Source organism: Acanthisitta chloris, unplaced genomic scaffold, assembly GCF_000695815.1.
Source record: "Acanthisitta chloris isolate BGI_N310 unplaced genomic scaffold, ASM69581v1 scaffold8573, whole genome shotgun sequence".
In the NCBI taxonomy this organism is placed as follows: domain Eukaryota; kingdom Metazoa; phylum Chordata; class Aves; order Passeriformes; family Acanthisittidae; genus Acanthisitta; species Acanthisitta chloris.
In genome coordinates, this window is record NW_008664326.1 from 13366 (window position 1) to 32412 (window position 19047).

At 40.1% G+C, this 19047-nt stretch overlaps 1 protein-coding gene across 1 annotated transcript in view; it reads left to right on the forward strand.

The window, feature by feature from the left end:
* CDH11 (cadherin 11, type 2, OB-cadherin (osteoblast)) overlaps window positions 1–18250 on the forward strand; it is a 22168-nt gene extending 3918 nt beyond the window's left edge. The window contains exons 4-11 of the mRNA XM_009071304.1: window positions 84–251; window positions 3180–3367; window positions 4888–5141; window positions 6325–6461; window positions 6661–6782; window positions 8514–8631; window positions 14835–15086; window positions 16403–18250. Of these exons, the coding sequence (XP_009069552.1) occupies window positions 84–251; window positions 3180–3367; window positions 4888–5141; window positions 6325–6461; window positions 6661–6782; window positions 8514–8631; window positions 14835–15086; window positions 16403–16899 (1736 nt within the window). The 3' untranslated portion in view covers window positions 16900–18250. The remainder of the gene's footprint in view (window positions 1–83; window positions 252–3179; window positions 3368–4887; window positions 5142–6324; window positions 6462–6660; window positions 6783–8513; window positions 8632–14834; window positions 15087–16402) is intronic.
* The last annotated feature ends 797 nt before the right edge of the window (window positions 18251–19047 follow it).

The following is a 19047-nucleotide window of genomic DNA, read 5'->3' on the forward strand; positions in this document are numbered from 1 at the left end:
GCAAATATTGCTGTATTTTATGCACCATCCAGTTTTTCCTGATGTGAAAATGTGTATGTGCCAAACTTGCTTTGTGTTTGTAGGAATTATCCGAACTGCCCTTCCCAACATGGACAGAGAAGCTAAGGAGGAGTATCACGTGGTAATACAGGCAAAAGACATGGGAGGACACATGGGAGGCCTCTCAGGGACAACCAAAGTGACAATTACACTCACAGATGTCAATGACAACCCACCAAAGTTCCCACAGAGTAAGTAACAACAAAATCCTTACTCACCCTTACTGCTAGTCCCTGTGTTTGTATAGTATCAGCCATACTCAGAGCTTGAATAAACAGTACCTGCTGGATTATTACAGCACATGAGAATAAATTCTTGGTTACACATCTTCTGCTATTCACATATGGAGCTTCAGTGTCTGGATTGCTTTGTTTTGCAAAGGGAGACAGTTTTTAAGGGTTACAAATTAACCTGACACTTAAGTTTTGAAACTACTGGACATTGTTATATATTATATGAACAGAGAGACATAGTCTGGACTTCTCTGTTAATGAAGGAAGAAGCCTCATTTCTTGAGGGATATTTTGTGTGTTAAACCACTTCAGTCCAAAATACTGGAATGTGTACCTGCCCTGCAACAGTGCTGGGATAAACTGGTTTGTTTCCTTTCCACTTTCATAATTATAGCATGGACACCTTAAAAAAGTAAGTGGTGTTTATTACTCTGCTCAGACCACAGGAACTTCGAGAAATCATTACAGAGAAATAAGAGGAGGTTCAAACAAAAATCCCTGCAGGTATTTTGTAGGAACAGATCCTTCTGTGCTGGGGGAGCTGCAGGATACAGCAGTCAGTGTGTATGCAGCAGAAAGCTCCCCACTTAGGGCTGCAGCATTTGAAAGGAGTCTGGAAGTGGCCCCATGTCGTGCCTTTCACTGCTCCAAGTTCACAGCTATTTGCAAGCATGGCTATGCTAGTTCATTTTCAGTGAACAAATCCACTTTAGGTGGACAAAGGAAAGTAGATCCACTTTATGTTCTTACAGCTGTATTTCACAGCCTTGGAGCCTCTTACCTTTCTTGCCCCTTGATGAAAATGTTGCACAATCTGTTAGCAGCTCCTGATGATGCCCTTTCAGGCCTTTGACAGGCCTGCAGGGGAGTAAGCATCATTTTTTATTTCACATAGCCTTACATTTTAAGTATTGATGCATCACCCGGTACTTCTTTAAACACTCCTGGTGAATGGTGAATGTCCGTAAGGATAAAAGACTGGATACTCCTCAAGACTTCCATTTACCATGGCAAAACAAACTAAATTTAGTACAATTGCAATTTTAAGTCATTATTTTATACCTGTGCTATTTATTTTTCACATATAAAATTAATCAGGGCTGACATTAACAGATTCAGTCTTCACAGCTGGGTGGAAGTGCATTAATGGACCCACACATCTGTTCTGCATCTCATCTCTGCATGGCTGGAGGCTTTTTTTAGGAGTGCAGTGTAGACACCAGCCCAGCCCACACTGTTTCTCCTCTGAGCAACAGTTATGACACTGATACACCCTGGGCATGACCATCTCATCTCTCTGACAGCTCTTCTTCCTATGTTGCATCTTCCTGGACTCTCATGCAAGAGCTTAAACAACATAGTCAAGTCCCTAAATGTAAAAATCCATGTCAACATTTTCTACCATTCTAATAGGAAAGTATTAAATCCTAAACATGTCAGGGTTTACATACATTAGAAACATGCCTTTTCACTCCAGATCATCACCTGGGGCCCCAGTGTAAGGTATTCTGTTAGCTCCATCAAACAGTGGATTTTCTCTCCAAATTCAAGGCACTTTACTGAGTGTTTTGGAAGAACATTAAAAATATCAGAAATGCCAAATAGCAGTTGCTCTACTTAATCATTCACTCCCAACTTAAAAAACCTGGATTGGGAATGCTTTGTAAAAGAAACCCAGAATTTTAGGTGTCTATATAAAAAAACCCAAGTGATTAAATTCTTTTTTTTTAATTCTTTTTTTTTTAATTCTTTTTTCCCTTTTTCCCCCTAATGTTCATTGTTCAAGCCATTAATGAGTTATGTGCTTAAATTCTGGGATCTTTGTGACTGGAGTTAATGACCTATTTCAATGACATGTGCCAGTTGTTTTTATGGGTAATGAGCCAAGTCCCTGCCTGGTGTAAGTCTCCTGATGTTCCTAGGGTGCTCATGTAGCAAAAAAGAGCAATTATGGAGGGGAATAAATTAGATTATTTTATTTTCCCATGTTTGGGGCTTTTTTTCCCCTGCCCAATTTATTTAGTGCTGATGAGGTGGCAGAAAATGCTGACAGAGATTTATACATTTAGGATCAGGTTATGTTATCTGACCTCTGGAGGGGGTTGGGAAGGTCCTGGAATCAATACTGACTAAAGGACAACTGTTGGGGAGAGATTTATCCTGGAACACTATTGCTCTCCTCTGGTGTTCCTGAATACCCAGGGAAACACCTGTATGGCAACACATCTGTGGGATGTTTGGGGATGGTTTTCCTATTGGAGTTTGTTGTGGGAAAGCTGTATTTTGTTTGATGTGGAATCCTATGCACATTGGTATGTGTCCTCTGTGGTGCTAAATGTTGACATCATTGTAACTATGAATTCACACTCCAAATTAAAGCCAGAGAAAGCAGCAGATTTAGTCTTTAGCCAGCACAGCAGAGAGGCCTTATCCAATTCATTGTGTATGATTTATAGCTCCTGAATGAATGGGCAGAAATGATTCTGGGCTCTCCAGAGCTGAAGGTCATACCATGAGTCATATAAAAAGAGACTTTTCCTTCCATTTTCCTGATAGCATTTCTGATATAAATGATGACCTTGATGTCACAACAAATGCTGCATTCTGAATGACTGGCCTTCCTTTGAAGCCCACCCTGAACAGAGAGGTACAGTGTGTAAAACCTCCAGGAAGAGGTCATGTTATATAGATTAGCCATGTGTTTTAAGATTTTACAGATGACTTGATTCTCAGAGCTCTTTAGAACATAACACAACATCCCTTCAGGGGGCTTGGAAACGTAAAAAATGACTGTGTTTATTTGGAACTTCCAAGTTCAATGAGTAAATATGCGACTGGAGAGCAGACTGCATACTTAAGGCAAATGGCTGTTTCTTCCTCCCCCAGGTGTGTACCAGATGTCAGTGTCTGAAGCAGCTGTCCCAGGAGAAGAAGTAGGAAGAGTGAAGGCCAAAGATCCTGACATTGGGGAAAATGGCTTGGTAGCTTACAGTATCATCGATGGAGATGGCATGGATATGTTTGAAATCACAACAGATTATGAGACTCAGGAAGGAGTTGTAAAGCTTAAGAAGGTGAGTAGTACCTCCTAATGTGTAGTATTCTTTGTTGCTGACAGAATATTTGGTAATAATGGATTAGAACCTAAACTAAAATATTAGTAAATGCAATTTCACAGAATTAATTTCCAAAGGTGTGATTAACTCTTAATATTCCATTTCCCCAGTAGCTGAATTGGAATGGAAGAAAATAACCAAGAAGAGTTACATAAATACTGTACAGTGGACTAATTGCACAAACTAAATGAATTCATAATAAAAAGTCACGGTAAAATATGATGCCATCAGCTTCATTGTTAATGAAGTTTTGCCTAGTGCTGACAAGTAGCAGACATTCACTGTTGCTTTATGTTCAGTCTGAAAAGCCTCATGCCCTCTAGTTTGAATTCTTCAGCTGTGCATTGTCCACAAGAGTGTTCTGAAGGAGTCACAGGCTATGCAAAAAGCAGCAGAAATACTGAGATTTCCTATCCAAGCTGTCAGTGGGAGCTTTGAAAGCCTTATTCAATTCATTTCCAATTGCAAATTATAAATCATGAATCTTATTCATTATTTAAGCATTATTATTTTGCCCTTTGTATCTCTACAACTATTTATATATTTATGTATAGCTTTATACCCATTATCTCTCATGGAGATATTCAGAGCTCAAAGGAGAAGGCCTGGGCCACTTAACTTCCTTGTTAGCCCTGCCCTGCACATTGGGACAATTCCTCAGGAAGGGACCCAGAGGTCTCCCCCACTCAAAACTGCTTTGATTCAATTCTTGCATAAGTTCTAAAGGTGGTGTGGATTTCTTGTGTATTTTAAAGCATGGGCAAGCTGTCACACCCCTCGGTCCACAGTTATAACACACTTTGTCAATTGTGGGTGGCACCTGCATGAGCATTTTGAGGCTACCTGTACTTCTACACTGCAGCCACTTCATGCCAATGGCAGTGCAGATATGCTGTGACTTTGATCAGGCTCCCAAAAAGACTTACCTCATGGGGAATTATTTCACCTCCCCTTTGGAAAGTATTATGAGTTCTATGGATGGAAAGAACTACAGAATTAAAAGCAGTGCAAAACATCTTCATATTTTCCCCACTACTTAAATAATTTAACTTGTCTATGTCCTATTTCACGGGGCACCCAGTAGCAATTCAAGCCACATCTATGTGGAATGTTTGCCAGCTTGGGATAGACCAAGCCTGGCCTTTTGTGGGATGCCCTTTCCTATCCATTGCCCTTTTGTGCTACCTGGAAGGCTGCATGCAGAAAAGGTTAATTTTCACAGTACAGATGATTTCCTCAGTGACACAGCAAACAAGAACTCTGTTTTGATGTTTTGAGTGCCTTCCTATGCTGCTCCATACATAGAATGTAGCTCCTTCCATTTGAGTCTTTATGTTTTTAAATACACACATTTCAGTCCAAGCTTGTTGACAGATGCTCACATTTGTTTTATGTCATTGAACACTAGGGCACTGCTTGCTGCATTCACACTCTGGTTTTCCTAACTGTGGAATGCATTGTCTTCTTGTTTCTCACAGACCCTAGATTATGAAACCAAAAAGTCCTACAGCCTGAAGGTAGAGGCAGCCAATGTACATATTGACCCCAAGTTCATCAGCAATGGGCCATTCAAGGACACAGTGACAGTGAAAATAGCAGTGGAAGATGCTGATGAGCCACCTGTGTTTTTGAAGCCAAGTTACATTTTTGAAGTACAAGAAAATGCAGCATCTGGTACTGTGGTTGGAAAAGTACATGCCAAAGACCCTGATGCTGCCAACAGTGCTATAAGGTTTGCTGCATTCTCTCTGTTTCTTTCTAAGCATTAGCTTTCAGAATTGTTATGCAAGTTTTCAAGATGATTTGACAGATCTACATACACTGAGAATATTGATAACGTGAACCATCCAGCATTGTTTTATGCTTTGTTCCATAAGCTGCCAGTTCCTCAAGGCCTCTATTCTACCATAGCTATGTCTAAGTAAAATATACTTAAGGGCATCTGTGTTAGACTCTATTCTAAATTATATTTTCCACAAATACCCTGTGCTGTTATCACAGTATGCTTTTTTTTTCAAAATATAGAAGTCTAAACTGTAGATTAGAGATTTTGTTGCAATTGTTAAGCATTAATTGCTAAAGACAAGCACATACAGGCACCTACTTTCTGCAGTTATGTTGGAGAGTCCAGGAATCATAGAATGGTTTGGGTTGGAAGGGGCCTTAAAGCCCATCTTATTCCAAACCCCTGCCATGGGCAGGGTCACCTCCCACTAGCCCAGGTTGCTCCAAATCCCATCCAACCTGGCCTGGAACACCTGCAGGGATGGAGCAGCCACAGCTTCTCTGGGCAACTTGTGCCAGTGCCTCAGCACCCTCAAAGTCAAGAATTCTTACATTATAAAAGTCTTCTATTAGTTTATTTTTATTTGTCATGTTCTCAGTATGAATTAAATTATGAAGCTCTGTTTTGTGGGTACACTTAATATTTCAAAGACTTGTAATATGAAGATACGAAAGTCAGAGCTGTATAAAGCTGTATGAATGCAGATAGTGGATAGTATTTAATAAACTAGTATGATCAATTAATATTCTGAGTAAAGCAAAGATCAGAAGACTTAAAAGATCCCCATGATTAATATGAAACAGAAGAAAACATAAATATCTCAGCAGATATTTTTATCATGTTTTATAAGAGAAGAAAATAAAGACTATTTTAGGGCTTTAATACAGAGACTTCAAAGACATCAATTTTCACTTATTACAAACATCCTGATGTATGATTTTTCTAAATGTAGAAACCAACCAGGTGATTCTCCTTTTGAAAGTACACATATCATCCCTTTGACAATGATATTAAGGACAGCAATAAATGTACTACTTAGGATTATTACATAATAATGATACAGAACAAATTTGGATGCATGAAATTACTAAGTCCTTCTTTTCTCTAATTACTGATTTTCAATCTTTAGATATTCGATTGATCGTCACACTGACCTTGAAAGATATTTTACTATTAATGCAGAAGATGGCAATATCAAGACGATAAAAGCTTTGGATAGGGAAGAAATTGCTTGGCATAATATCTCTGTCTTTGCAGTTGAAGTTCGTAAGTATTTCACTGAGGTACTTTACAATCCATTGTATAAATTCTGTCGACTTCCAATTGTCTCAGTTTGATAAACTGCAATCAATCCCAATAGAAATATTTCAACCTATTTGACTTTTCCCTGGATGCAGCTGGGATTTTGTTTGTTTTCAGGGGTTTTCCTGCTTCTGCCTCACTTGGGTTTTGCTTACTCCTGTAGACAAACAACACCAGGAAGCCAAAGTTCCAGTTGCAATTAAGGTCGTTGATGTCAATGACAATGCTCCCAAGTTTGCTGCAGCCTATGAGGCATTTGTGTGTGAGAATGCCCGAAGCAATCAGGTATGCTATGACCCCCACCTTCCCTCTGCCTCCACCTTCCCTCTGCCTCCACCTTCCCTCTGCCTCCACCTTCCCTCTGCCTCCACCTTCCCTCTGCCTCCACCTTCCCTCTGCCTCCACCTTCCCTCTGCCTCCACCTTCCCTCTGCCTCCACCTTCCCTCTGCCTCCACCTTCCCTCTGCCTCCACCTTCCCTCTGCCTCCACCTTCCCTCTGCCTCCACCTTCCCTCTGCCTCCACCTTCCCTCTGCCTCCACCTTCCCTCTGCCTCCACCTTCCCTCTGCCTCCACCTTCCCTCTGCCTCCACCTTCCCTCTGCCTCCACCTTCCCTCTGCCTCCACCTTCCCTCTGCCTCCACCTTCCCTCTGCCTCCACCTTCCCTCTGCCTCCACCTTCCCTCTGCCTCCACCTTCCCTCTGCCTCCACCTTCCCTCTGCCTCCACCTTCCCTCTGCCTCCACCTTCCCTCTGCCTCCACCTTCCCTCTGCCTCCACCTTCCCTCTGCCTCCACCTTCCCTCTGCCTCCACCTTCCCTCTGCCTCCACCTTCCCTCTGCCTCCACCTTCCCTCTGCCTCCACCTTCCCTCTGCCTCCACCTTCCCTCTGCCTCCACCTTCCCTCTGCCTCCACCTTCCCTCTGCCTCCACCTTCCCTCTGCCTCCACCTTCCCTCTGCCTCCACCTTCCCTCTGCCTCCACCTTCCCTCTGCCTCCACCTTCCCTCTGCCTCCACCTTCCCTCTGCCTCCACCTTCCCTCTGCCTCCACCTTCCCTCTGCCTCCACCTTCCCTCTGCCTCCACCTTCCCTCTGCCTCCACCTTCCCTCTGCCTCCACCTTCCCTCTGCCTCCACCTTCCCTCTGCCCCCACCTTCCCTCTGCCCCCACCTTCCCTCTCTCCTCACCTTCCCTCTGCCCCCACTTTCCCTCTCTCCTCACCTTCCCTCTGTGCCCACCCCATAGTGCTTTCAGCTGGATATTAGCCCAGTTTTGCCCTGTCAGCTCCAATGAGTGGTAGTAAATGAACATTTGGTTTGAAAATTTGGCCAACATGCCCAGAGCACACACAAAGGCACTTTTCTGTTTTGTTATTTTGAACTGCTCCGTGCATTGGATATGATTGGTGCTGGCTGTGAGTATCCACCATCATACGGACACTGGGGCTGGTTGGGAGCAGCTTTTCTGGTTGGGAGCATGGTTTGGATAGCACAGAAATACTCAGCATCTGGGGGAAAGAATCCCAGAGCAGTGTTTGGAGATGCACTGTCTTGTGGGAACAATCCCAGTGCCGAGCTTGGAGACTTTAGCCAACAGATTTATCCCTGGCAATCTGGGAGGAAGAGGAGTTAGTATCAGACAGAAATACAGCTCTACACGTGATCTGTGCCTTTGCACTCAGTGTATCAGTTTGAAAAGGACTTTCTCAGCTGCTGAATTCTTCACAGCATTTTATTAAGCCTATTGGGCTATCATTAGCACAGATTTGTGTATACGAATATGGAAGGTGTCTATTTTTACAAGTATAATTCTGTGTTGGTTAAATGTAGTAGCAAATAAAGATTGCCTGTTCTAGTTTGGAGCCTGCTCTGTGTTTCTAATTGCATACACTTGTAGTTAGTGGGGGGGTCTGCAATTTCACAACTCTTTATATTCAAGAGCTGTCTCAGAACACTATCTGTATGTGATGAATCCAGAGAAGGAGCTGTTTGTTTACAGAGTGCTTTTCTCTTACAGCAATTTATTACAATTAGTGCTGATGACAAGGATGACTCGGCCAATGGACCAAGATTTATCTTCAGTTTACCACCTGAAATTATTCATAATCCAAATTTTACACTCAGAGACAACAGAGGTTTGTGAAGATTCACTCTATACTAGAGTCCAAAGAAATGACAAAGTAAAACTAATGGCCAATGTAATGTCATGCAACACCATCGTTGTTAATTTGGCAGAGTGTCTGTTTCCCAGAGATTTAGGGGAGGAAGGCAGAATATAGAGCTGAAATGGAAGGAATATTCTTGGAATAGCCTATGCTTGTTAATTCACTTTAATTTTCTTAATGCATATTTTAAATTGCATAATAATACTCTGCAGGAAGTCAGAGTCATTTTTTCTCTGAGGAAGAGGGTAAAAACCACTGCCAAACATTCACTAAATGCAATTGACAGATCTCGATTTGGAGAAACCTGACTTGCTAAACTAAAACTAGCTGAGACAGCATAAATTGTTAGGTTGCTTGTGTTTGTTCACTTTGCTTGCCAGGTTTGGAAATTGTGGATCACAAGAGACATGGGATAGACCCCAATGGGATCCAGTCACTGCTGTGCTAACCTGTTGCAGGAAATACAGATGGGGATTTCTGTTGTGAAACATACCTGGATATAGGTGTCCTGATCCCCTTACCAGTTTTCTGTTAATGAAACATAGTAGAGCTTTGCATTCAAATTAATGGTAAGTTGTCAGAAATTTGGAGGCAAAAAACCTCAGACATAGGTGAGTGTCAAAACTGAACTGATCATCTAACATAATAGCATCAGTGCCCCTAACTTGTCAGAGGCAGAGGAAGCCAGAGGAGAGGGTAAAAAAAAGAATAAATTTATTTCACGGTAATCAATAGGCTATTCTCATTCAATGTTCATTTTTTATTTCCCTGCACAGGACAAAAGCTGTTTCAGCTTCTAAGGAATTGGTTTTGATTAGGAAGCTTTAATGTTTGAAGGAAACTTGGCTCCTTTCTGTAAAGTAAAACTCAGTTGAACTGGTTTAAACAATGAATCCAAATGATTTCTTCTAGAGTGCCAGAAGTACAAAAGGCAACACAATCCAGATACATGATTTCAGTAAACCCTCTTCTGTTATGGCACACTTTATATCTCTATCCACACCTGAAGAGAGGGTAATTATCATCAGAGTTCCCAAACAAAATGTCTGGTGTTGTTGACTGATCAAAGCAATACTGTTGCCTAGTGCTTGACACTTGTACATACATAAGCAATTCATAAAGGAGCCAGTGCAGGGGATATATTTATTCTCTTTAAAGTAGTAAAACAAAAGTTTTGAAAAATTCATGGCTGTATTTTTAGAGAGAAGTAAATAAGAATGTATTCTTTGCTTGAGACCCCGAGGCCAAGTTTCGCTTTAAAATGTATTTTATGGTCACCACATCAAACTGAAAATAGATTTGATTTTATAATCTAACAGAGAAGTGTAGGTCAGAGTTGAGATGTTCTGATACAGCTGCAGGCAACTGGTATTATGGTTCCTGATTCCAGCCAATTCCATTAGTCGTTCATTTCCATATGCAGCAAATTCATTGGCAAAATTAACCCAGATAAAAATGTTTTGTAATTAAAATTAGGATGTCAGTTTAATAAAGTGTTTGTGCCCGACAATATTGCAAAAGACTATTTCAACAAAACAGTATTTAAGGTTTGAAATTTCCTCTATAATTTCATTTTTGGGAAGTGAATTATGTAATGAAATTCATCCATTCCCATCGTTTCTTTCCCTCATTTTGTACAATCCTCAGTGCAGTGATGTTGTTACTTTAACTATTTCTGTGGGGTGGTTTTAAGTAAGTTACGGTAGAGCAAAGTTAAAAAGTTAAAATTCTATGTGCTTCCATATAAAAAAACCCTCAGAGAGAATGTGTTACCATTTGCAAGTCAAATAATATACATGATCATTCAAAGTTGGGGTTTTTCAGTTGTAAGTCTGAGTATTCGATATACCATGCCACTGCTTTCAGAGGGAATTGCTAGTTTCAAAGAAAAATGGCTTTATTAACTGTGGAGAACAGTTAATGAAAACTCCAATGTTTGGGCCTATTACAGAACTTTAAAGTGAATACAGTCCTATAATTATCATTTAATAGAGTTTCTTTTTACCAACTCCTAAAAGTAATCACATATTGCAGTAATCCAAAAAACATAATCATGTTCTACATCCTATTAATAGCCTACTGTGTTACCAAGTCTTCAGCTGAGACTATCTTCCGTAGAAAACCTGAGATAATGGCTCAGCACACGCTGGGATAAAACACTGAATTACTTTTGCACTGTTTCCTTATATTATTCCACATAAATAAACAGCACCGTGTTTGCCCAAGCTCCGTTCAATTTCGCTCCCATTGAAGTCAGAGCTTCAAAAGAGCAGTAGAGGCTCATGACACTTCCCAGCAGAGAGAGAGATTTTTAGTAATGGATTTCCTGCTTTGAATCCTGCTAGTCCTAAACTGAGGTAACGGGCAGAAACTGATGCCCAGGAAGTTCCACCTGAACACAAGGAGGAACATTTTCCTGTGCAATCACTGAGCACTGAACAGATTGCCCAAAGAGGTCGTGGATTCTCCCTCACTGGAGGTATTCAAGAACCATCTGGATGCAATCCTGAGCCATGTGCAGGGAGGCTGGACCAGATACTCCACTGCAGTCCCTTCCAACCGAACTGATTCTGGGATTCTATGCAATGCCCTGGACTTGGGCTCCCTAACCTTGTGTGACAGCCTGGCATGTCACTGGCATTGCTGGAGGGCTTGTGACCACCTCACAGTTTGCTTTACAAAGCCTGAAATGACAAGGAAATCGGTGCCTAAAATCCACATTTTAAATAGAAATATGTCCTCTGGCTTGCAGTTTCATTGCATTTCAATTGATTCTTTTAATCAAGAAATTTTGAAACACGTGAACAATAAGGTTAGAGGAATTTGCCATGGATTATCCACAGTGATTGGCACTGCCTGGTGCTGATTTTAGACAGCTGGAGACCTGAAATCATTTGGGTTTCTTGCTGAATCAGCACTCACACTCTGATGCAGGTGATCATGTTCACACTGCAGCCATCTCCTTTAATCTAGAATCCTGCTTGCACAATATATATGTTAACAAGCCTGAAAAGCTAAGCTACATTTGCCTTTATGTAGAGGAAAAACTGGATAAGATCAGCAGAGAAACAAGACAAAAATCAAAGGTCAGGGAGATCAGTATAAAGCTCACCATGAAATAATGCAGTTTAACTTCTAATTGTGAAGATTTGATGGAAAGTGAAGGTAATCTTCACTTACAATACCTTTGGATATTGGATATCCCAGGCAATAAGAGCTGGGAAAATGAGAGCTTGTGTATTTTTGGGGATGGTGTTGAGGTGGCTGTTTTCTTCCTTCTCGCTTGTGTTGGTTAAGGCTGTCAGTCAAGTCACTCCCATATGTGTTAAGTAATAGTTTTAAGCTGGTATTGACATTTAACTTGTGTTGGTTTAAAAAATGCCATTTTATCTGGATTATGGTTAGACTCCTGAGGCTTGAAAATATTAAAAAAGCAAGAATGAGAATATTAGCTAGGATTAGATGTTATCTTTTATATAGGTAAAAGGGTTTTTTTCCCTCTTATGGATATTATGTTTCTTCTAAATGTGAGAAGTGAACATAAACAGTGAAAAAAAAAGTTTTAAAAATGACCTTTTAGGCTTGATATATGATGGCCTTTATTAAACTTTAGCCAGGAGTGTTGATTGCATTTTTCTGTTTAAAAATTTATGTTAAACTAGAAATCACTTCACATTAAAACAGATAAATCAGCCACTGGATCAAATTCAGCCTTTGTGTAATGTAACTGACTGCTAGTCTGTATAATAACTGGATAATTTGCCATCCTTTTCTTATTTTTAGTTAGGAATACTATTTAATCTGCCAAAATGCATGAAAAATAAAATACGTAATAAAAAATGCACAGCCAACAGACTAAATATACTGATATATGGTATTGCCTCTGTTTCCTTCCATACTGCCTCAAGGCAGCTGTAGCTCAGCCCACTATAGTAATGTTCATATTTTTTGCCACAAGAATAATCTGTCCTATTGTGATTTTTCATTTATTGGAACAGATTTTGCTCCTCATATTGAGGAAATGAATTATTAAGTGCATTTTAAAGAACTCTGCAGAGGAGTTTTATTCTGTGTCAATAGATATTAGTTCAAGTTAGTTGATAGGTTAATGATATTAGATGTTGTATTTCTATTTGTACCAAATTGTTTAAAGCCCTACAAGAAGGCTCCTGTCCCGCAGATTCTGAGATCACTAAAGTCCTTTAAAACATTGTGCTACAAAGTTTGCATGTTGATGTAAACATTTAGGAGATTAGAAGGACTCTGAAGGAGATGAAGGGCATCTCCAAAAACCACAGCTAATAAACAATCAGATCTTTATCAGCTTCTCTGTCCTTAGCACATATCACCATGGTGTAAAGGAGAAGTTAACAAGCTGGTTTTTACCCAGCTGTTATTTTTGTGAGACTTCAGCACCAGAAAGACCTCAGTTGTGTCATGCCCACGTGGCCACTCTGGGCATCAGGCATGCTGGGCCTGGCAGGAGAGGGGTAGATATTAAGGGTCAATTAATTTGGCATGTCACAAACAGATCCTACCTAAAAAAATATTCATCCTTCCTGGTGTGATCTGCAGAAGTTGCTAGTGAGGGAGTCAAATAAGCAGTGCAAACATCCTTCTCATCTCATTAATTGACCTGTGCCCACCAAATTTGGGGACAGTTTCAGACCTTGTCCTACATCAGGGGCACTGCCTGCAAAGGTGGTTAATGTAAGGCAAGAATACTTCTCTTTGGGTATAATTTATTCCCAAACTTCCATGGAAACAGCAGTGATTAGATCATTAGGAGAGGTTTTATGATTTGCATTATTAAATTCTGGAATTTATGCTGACTCTTCAAGAGGAAAATGATTAATCTTCTGCAGTACCCCGAGGCGAGTAGTGAAGTGGGTACCACTGGAGGTGAATAGCCTTCCCTAAGTAGATAAAAGAACTGTTCTTTTTTTTTCCCTTTCCATTATATAGTGAAAAACAAAGAACATGGCAAGCAGCAAAGCTTGTGTGAAGTAAATCCTCAAGCTAAACTCATTCTCGAAGGTCTGAAAACAATGGATATGATTGTTTCATTTTATTTACTTCAGGATGTTTACAATTGTTATAAACTTTGGTGCAGTCTGGACTGAGAAACAAGGAGCACAATAAAGAAGCACTGGTGGTGTTTCCTAGCCTCTATCCGGCGTGGCAGGGAGTGGGAAGCACTGGCTGCCTCAGCCCAGCACGTCAGCTCCCACACTTCCCTTCCAAAGGCTTTTGCCCCAGGAAGTGTGAAGGGCTATCCAAAATGACCTATGTTGAGGTGGCAGTTTGGTATCTGTCCCCTGCACCAGGAGACCCATGGCAGGACACCCCTCAGGGAATAGCACTATGGAAATACCACCAGGAGTTGGACTCAGTGATCCTTGTGAGTCCCTTCAACTCAGGATACTCTATGATTCTGATTTAACTCTTCCTCATATCCATCTAATTCAAAATGTGTCCAGACATATTGTGCAGGTATGATCAAGCTTCCTGAATTCTAACTGTGGGAGTTCGGGTGAAAACCAGTCCTGATAAAATACTGCTTACTGTAGTGTTTCTTACTGAGACAGGTCAACACCAAGGCTCAAATCTCCTAATACACAGCAAATGTTGGGTCTTGTTTTGGTGGGAGCCTCATTAACACAGCCCATTTTGATACAGATTTCTGTCTACCATGCCTGTAGGTGGGACTCCAAGAACATCAGGGAGATTAGTTTTTTTCCCCTCCACTGAAGACTCTAATTCTGGAAAGATACTAAAAGCAGCTCAAACAGCAAAACAGTACAAGGAAGGCCCAGTCATTCTAGTAGTTGAATATTACGAGTTTCCCAGAGAGTTAGTGAGGTGCTAACAGGAGGTACTAACAGAGATTATCTGTGTTCCTAGTCTTGCCCTCATCACTCTAAAAGAATGAAAATTGCGTGTGGTACTCTATGAATTAAATACAATACTGTAATTGCTCTTGGGTCATTGGGAATGTGACACTTTGTCCTGGTTTATTGTAGAAATAATCCTAAAGCATCTGAAAATTGAGAGCAATTCTAAGATGCTTTAGCATCTGAAAATCATTGCAGCAAGATATATTTATCCAATATTGACTAAGAGGACAACTTTGTGGAAAAAAGTAATGATGACTATTTCTCTTCTTTGAACAGATAACACAGCAAGTGTTCTTGTTAGACGTGAAGGATTCAGCCGCCAAAAGCAGGACTTATACCTTCTCCCTATTGTGATAAGTGATGGTGGGATGCCCCCACTGAGCAGCACCAACACCCTCACCATCCGGGTCTGTGGCTGTGACAGCAATGGCTCCCTGCTCTCCTGCAACGCCGAGGCTTACATCCTCAACGCGGGGCTGAGCACGGGGGCTCTGATCGCCATTCTCGCTTGCATTGTGATTTTGTTAGGTAAAAAATCTTCTTTCCTTATTACGACGCTTGTTTGTGTTAAAGTTTCACATGGCCTTTCAGCTCCAAGATGGATAAATTTCTTAGCTTTAATTTTTCTAGGGGGTGCTAATCTGCCTGGAGAAAAGAAGGTTTTGGGGTGACATAATTATGGCCTTCCAGTCCCTAAAGGGAGTCTGCACAAAAGATGGAGAGAGGCTATTTCCAAGGGCCTGAAGTGACAGGACAAGGGACAATGGCTTCATACTGACACAGAGTAGGGTTAGATTAGATATATGGCAGAAGATTTTCCCTGTGAGGGTGCTGAGGTACTGGCACAGGTTGCTCAGAGCAGCTGTGGCTGCTCCATCCCTGGAAGTGTTTCCAGCGAGGTTGGATGGGGTTTGGAGCAACCTGGGCTAGTGGAAAGTGTCCCTGCCCATAGCAGGGGATGGAAAAAGATGATCTTTAAGGTCCATTCCAACCCAAACCAGTCTGTGATTCTGTGATTCTATGATAACTGCAATAGCAAAGAATTTGTCTAGGTGTGCTTGGAGAATGTCCTCTTGTGGCTATTATCAGTTAATCAGGGACACTATTTAAAGGAGGTCATGACATTCAGTTTTCAGTTTTGTGATCTTCCCTGGATGACAAGTTCCTTATTGAGGTCAGCCACGATTAATGGCTCCTGTCAGCTATTTCCCTTGAACCCGTCTTGTGTTGAAGGCAGAAGAATGGCTCAGAAGATGTGCTTTTAAGAAAGTGCTGTAAAGTGTTTCCTGATGATTTGAAAATATTTAAATAATAATTTTTGAGTTGCCCATAGTAATTTATAGTCTTTCTTTTGTCCTGTGTAGATATTTCATAGAAATTTGAAGAAGGAACAAAATAACACAGATACATTTGGAGGGGTTGCTTAAGAAAAATTCCATAGTAATGGAAATGACACATGGAATTAGAGTTAAGCTTTGGGCTTACAGGACAGAGTAAAGATTCATCTTGGTTTTGTAGCATATATTCATGTGATTGGGCTGGTCAGAGGTAGTGTCACAGTGCTGGAGCAGCACTAGGGGCTCACAAATGCTTTCCTTGAATTGGTCTTCTAGTAATGAGCAATTAGTAAGCACAGTGGTATATGGCCCAGACAGAAAGCCTCAGGTCAGTATGTTCAATTCTGTGTAGAAACATCCCTTTTACCTAACAAGGTGTGCTAAAAATGCAGGTGTTAGCAACAAGCCAGGATGAACCTCAGCACAGAAGCTGAGGGTTCAGTGAAAGCAATAATCTATTTAGGAGATAGGATCTGCTGTCTAACTTAATTTTTTTTTCTCCTCTAGTCATTGTAGTGTTGTTTGTGACACTGAAAAGGCAGAAAAAAGAGCCTCTGATCGTTTTTGAAGAAGAAGACGTTCGAGAGAACATAATTACTTACGATGATGAAGGTGGAGGTGAGGAAGACACTGAAGCATTTGACATAGCTACTTTGCAGAACCCTGATGGCATCAATGGATTTATTCCTCGGAAAGACATCAAACCTGAGTACCAGTACATGCCAAGACCAGGGCTTCGGCCTGCTCCTAATAGCGTTGACGTTGATGATTTCATCAACACAAGAATACAAGAGGCTGATAATGACCCAACTGCTCCTCCTTATGACTCTATCCAGATCTATGGCTACGAGGGCAGAGGCTCAGTGGCTGGTTCACTTAGCTCCTTAGAGTCAGCGACAACAGATTCTGATTTGGACTACGACTATCTACAAAATTGGGGACCTCGATTTAAGAAACTTGCAGACTTGTATGGCTCCAAAGACACTTTCGATGATGATTCTTAACAATAAAGTTTCAGATTTGGCCTTAAGAACTGTGTCTGATGTTCTGAAGAATCCAGAAGAAATGTAAGCAGGTATTTTTTTAAAAATCAAGAAAAATCTCATTTAAACATTTCAGTTTGACAGAAAGGATTCCTTTGATAAAAAAGGACATCAAAGTGGTAAATACTGTGAAGTACCTTTTCCTACAAAAGGCAAATCTTGAAGCTGGCTGCCAGCTTCACTGAAGGAAAAACCCACTTCAGAAATACAAAATATTTAAATGAAGGAAAATGCGAAAAGCGAACCTACAAATAAGGGAAATCTTTTATGTATTATGAACATCTAAGTCTTTTATGTCAAAGAAGCTTCCACAAATTAGAAATGAGAACAGTTCTGAGCTGTAATTTCGCCTTAAACTATGGACACTCTATATGGTAGTGCATTTTTAAACTTGAAATATATAATATTCAGCCAGCTTAAACCCATATGATGTATGTACAGTACAATGTACAATTATTATGTCTCTTGAGCATCAAACTTGTTACTGCTGATTCTTGTAAATCTTTTTGCTTATACTTTCATCTTGAACTAATACGTGCCAGATATAAAAACTCTGTCTTGTTGCAGTGGGAGGAGCCCTATTTCTATGTCATTTTTAATGTATCTATTTGTACAATTTTAAAATTCTTATTTTAGTATACATACAAATATCAGTATTCTGACATGTAAGAAATGTTACAGCATCACACTTATATTTTATGAACATTGTACTGTTGCTTTAATATGTGCTTCAATATAAGAAGCAGACTTTGAAATAAACTGATTCTTTTTTAATTCTTGTTCTGGTTATTAAGCATATAAGGAAAAACATAGTGTTTCTAATGTCCCATTTCTAGTTCTGACTAATTTACTACAATTGTGACCTTTTAATAGCCTTATTTATTATGTGTTTGTAGTTGGTTTGTTGCCTTGTTAAGTGATTATTTAAAACTCAAGTACATTTTACAGATGTTTTTTAGATTAAAACAAATGTAATGTCTGGTGAACATTTTGTACCCTCTCTAGCTACAGCTTGTGGCTGCTCCCGGAACACAGTGAGAATCGTCATAGACCACTACTGTGTTTTCTGGATTAAATTAAGTGTAAGACTTTTCAATATTTCCCATGTAATATGCATTTATCTTATATCTTAGAGATCCCAGAGGTTTCTGAAGTGACTTTGTAAGTGGACAGGAGTACTCTGTACTCACAATTTGCTGTGAGTTTCTGTATCTGTGCTAAGCTTCTGCGGGTTCTAGAGACTTAAATCTGACCCAGTTTAGCTAGAAGTTCCCTAAAGACTGTTCTACCTGACAATTACCTTACCTGAGTAGTAATTAAGATTCCAGCACTTCTTTTTTTTTTTTTTCTTTTGATTTATTTTCTCTCTTTTTGCAGTAGGATAGCAGTGGCTGCGCCTAGGAAGACTTTCTAAGCTGTGCCAACAGAAACACAGAGTTCTCTCAGAGTTCTTCCTTGTAAGGGATGGTTTTAATTGAAAAAATGATCTATAACTTCTTTTTATATTAGTTCAGAAGGAACAAGGGATTGGAATATGTTCTGCACATCAACATTTTCCTCATCTGTGTACAGCTGTACTTCTGCTCAGTTTAATACAGTTGGCTCTGGAGGGTCAGAGATCAGCAGCTGCAATATGGGAAGAGGCAATAACTAGCAACGATATGCATTTTCCTACTGTTCATGTTACAGACCCTGTCCTTCATTTGCAGTCAGGTACCAAACTGCTTGATCTGAGAGGAAATCTGATTTGTTGGTGTATTGCTTTTCCGAAGATCCCCATATATGTAGTTAGATTAAAATTTAACTCCTTAAAATTCAGCTCTATATCCATAACATATTCACTTGTCCCATTATATCCCTATGTTTTATAAGGCAGAGTTTGCTAAATCAGCAGATTTGCTCTACAATGTTTATTGTAATATTTCGCTTTATTATAGCTGTATGCATTCTATATAATTCTATAGTTTATTATTAACTTGGTTCAAATTTCTTTGGTTGTTGATTTTTCTCTGTTTATAATCCAAAGAATATTTTGCTAGATTTGCACATTTCTCCATTATAAATTTAAATAAACATTAAAAAAAAAAAAAGACAAAAAGAAATGAGTAT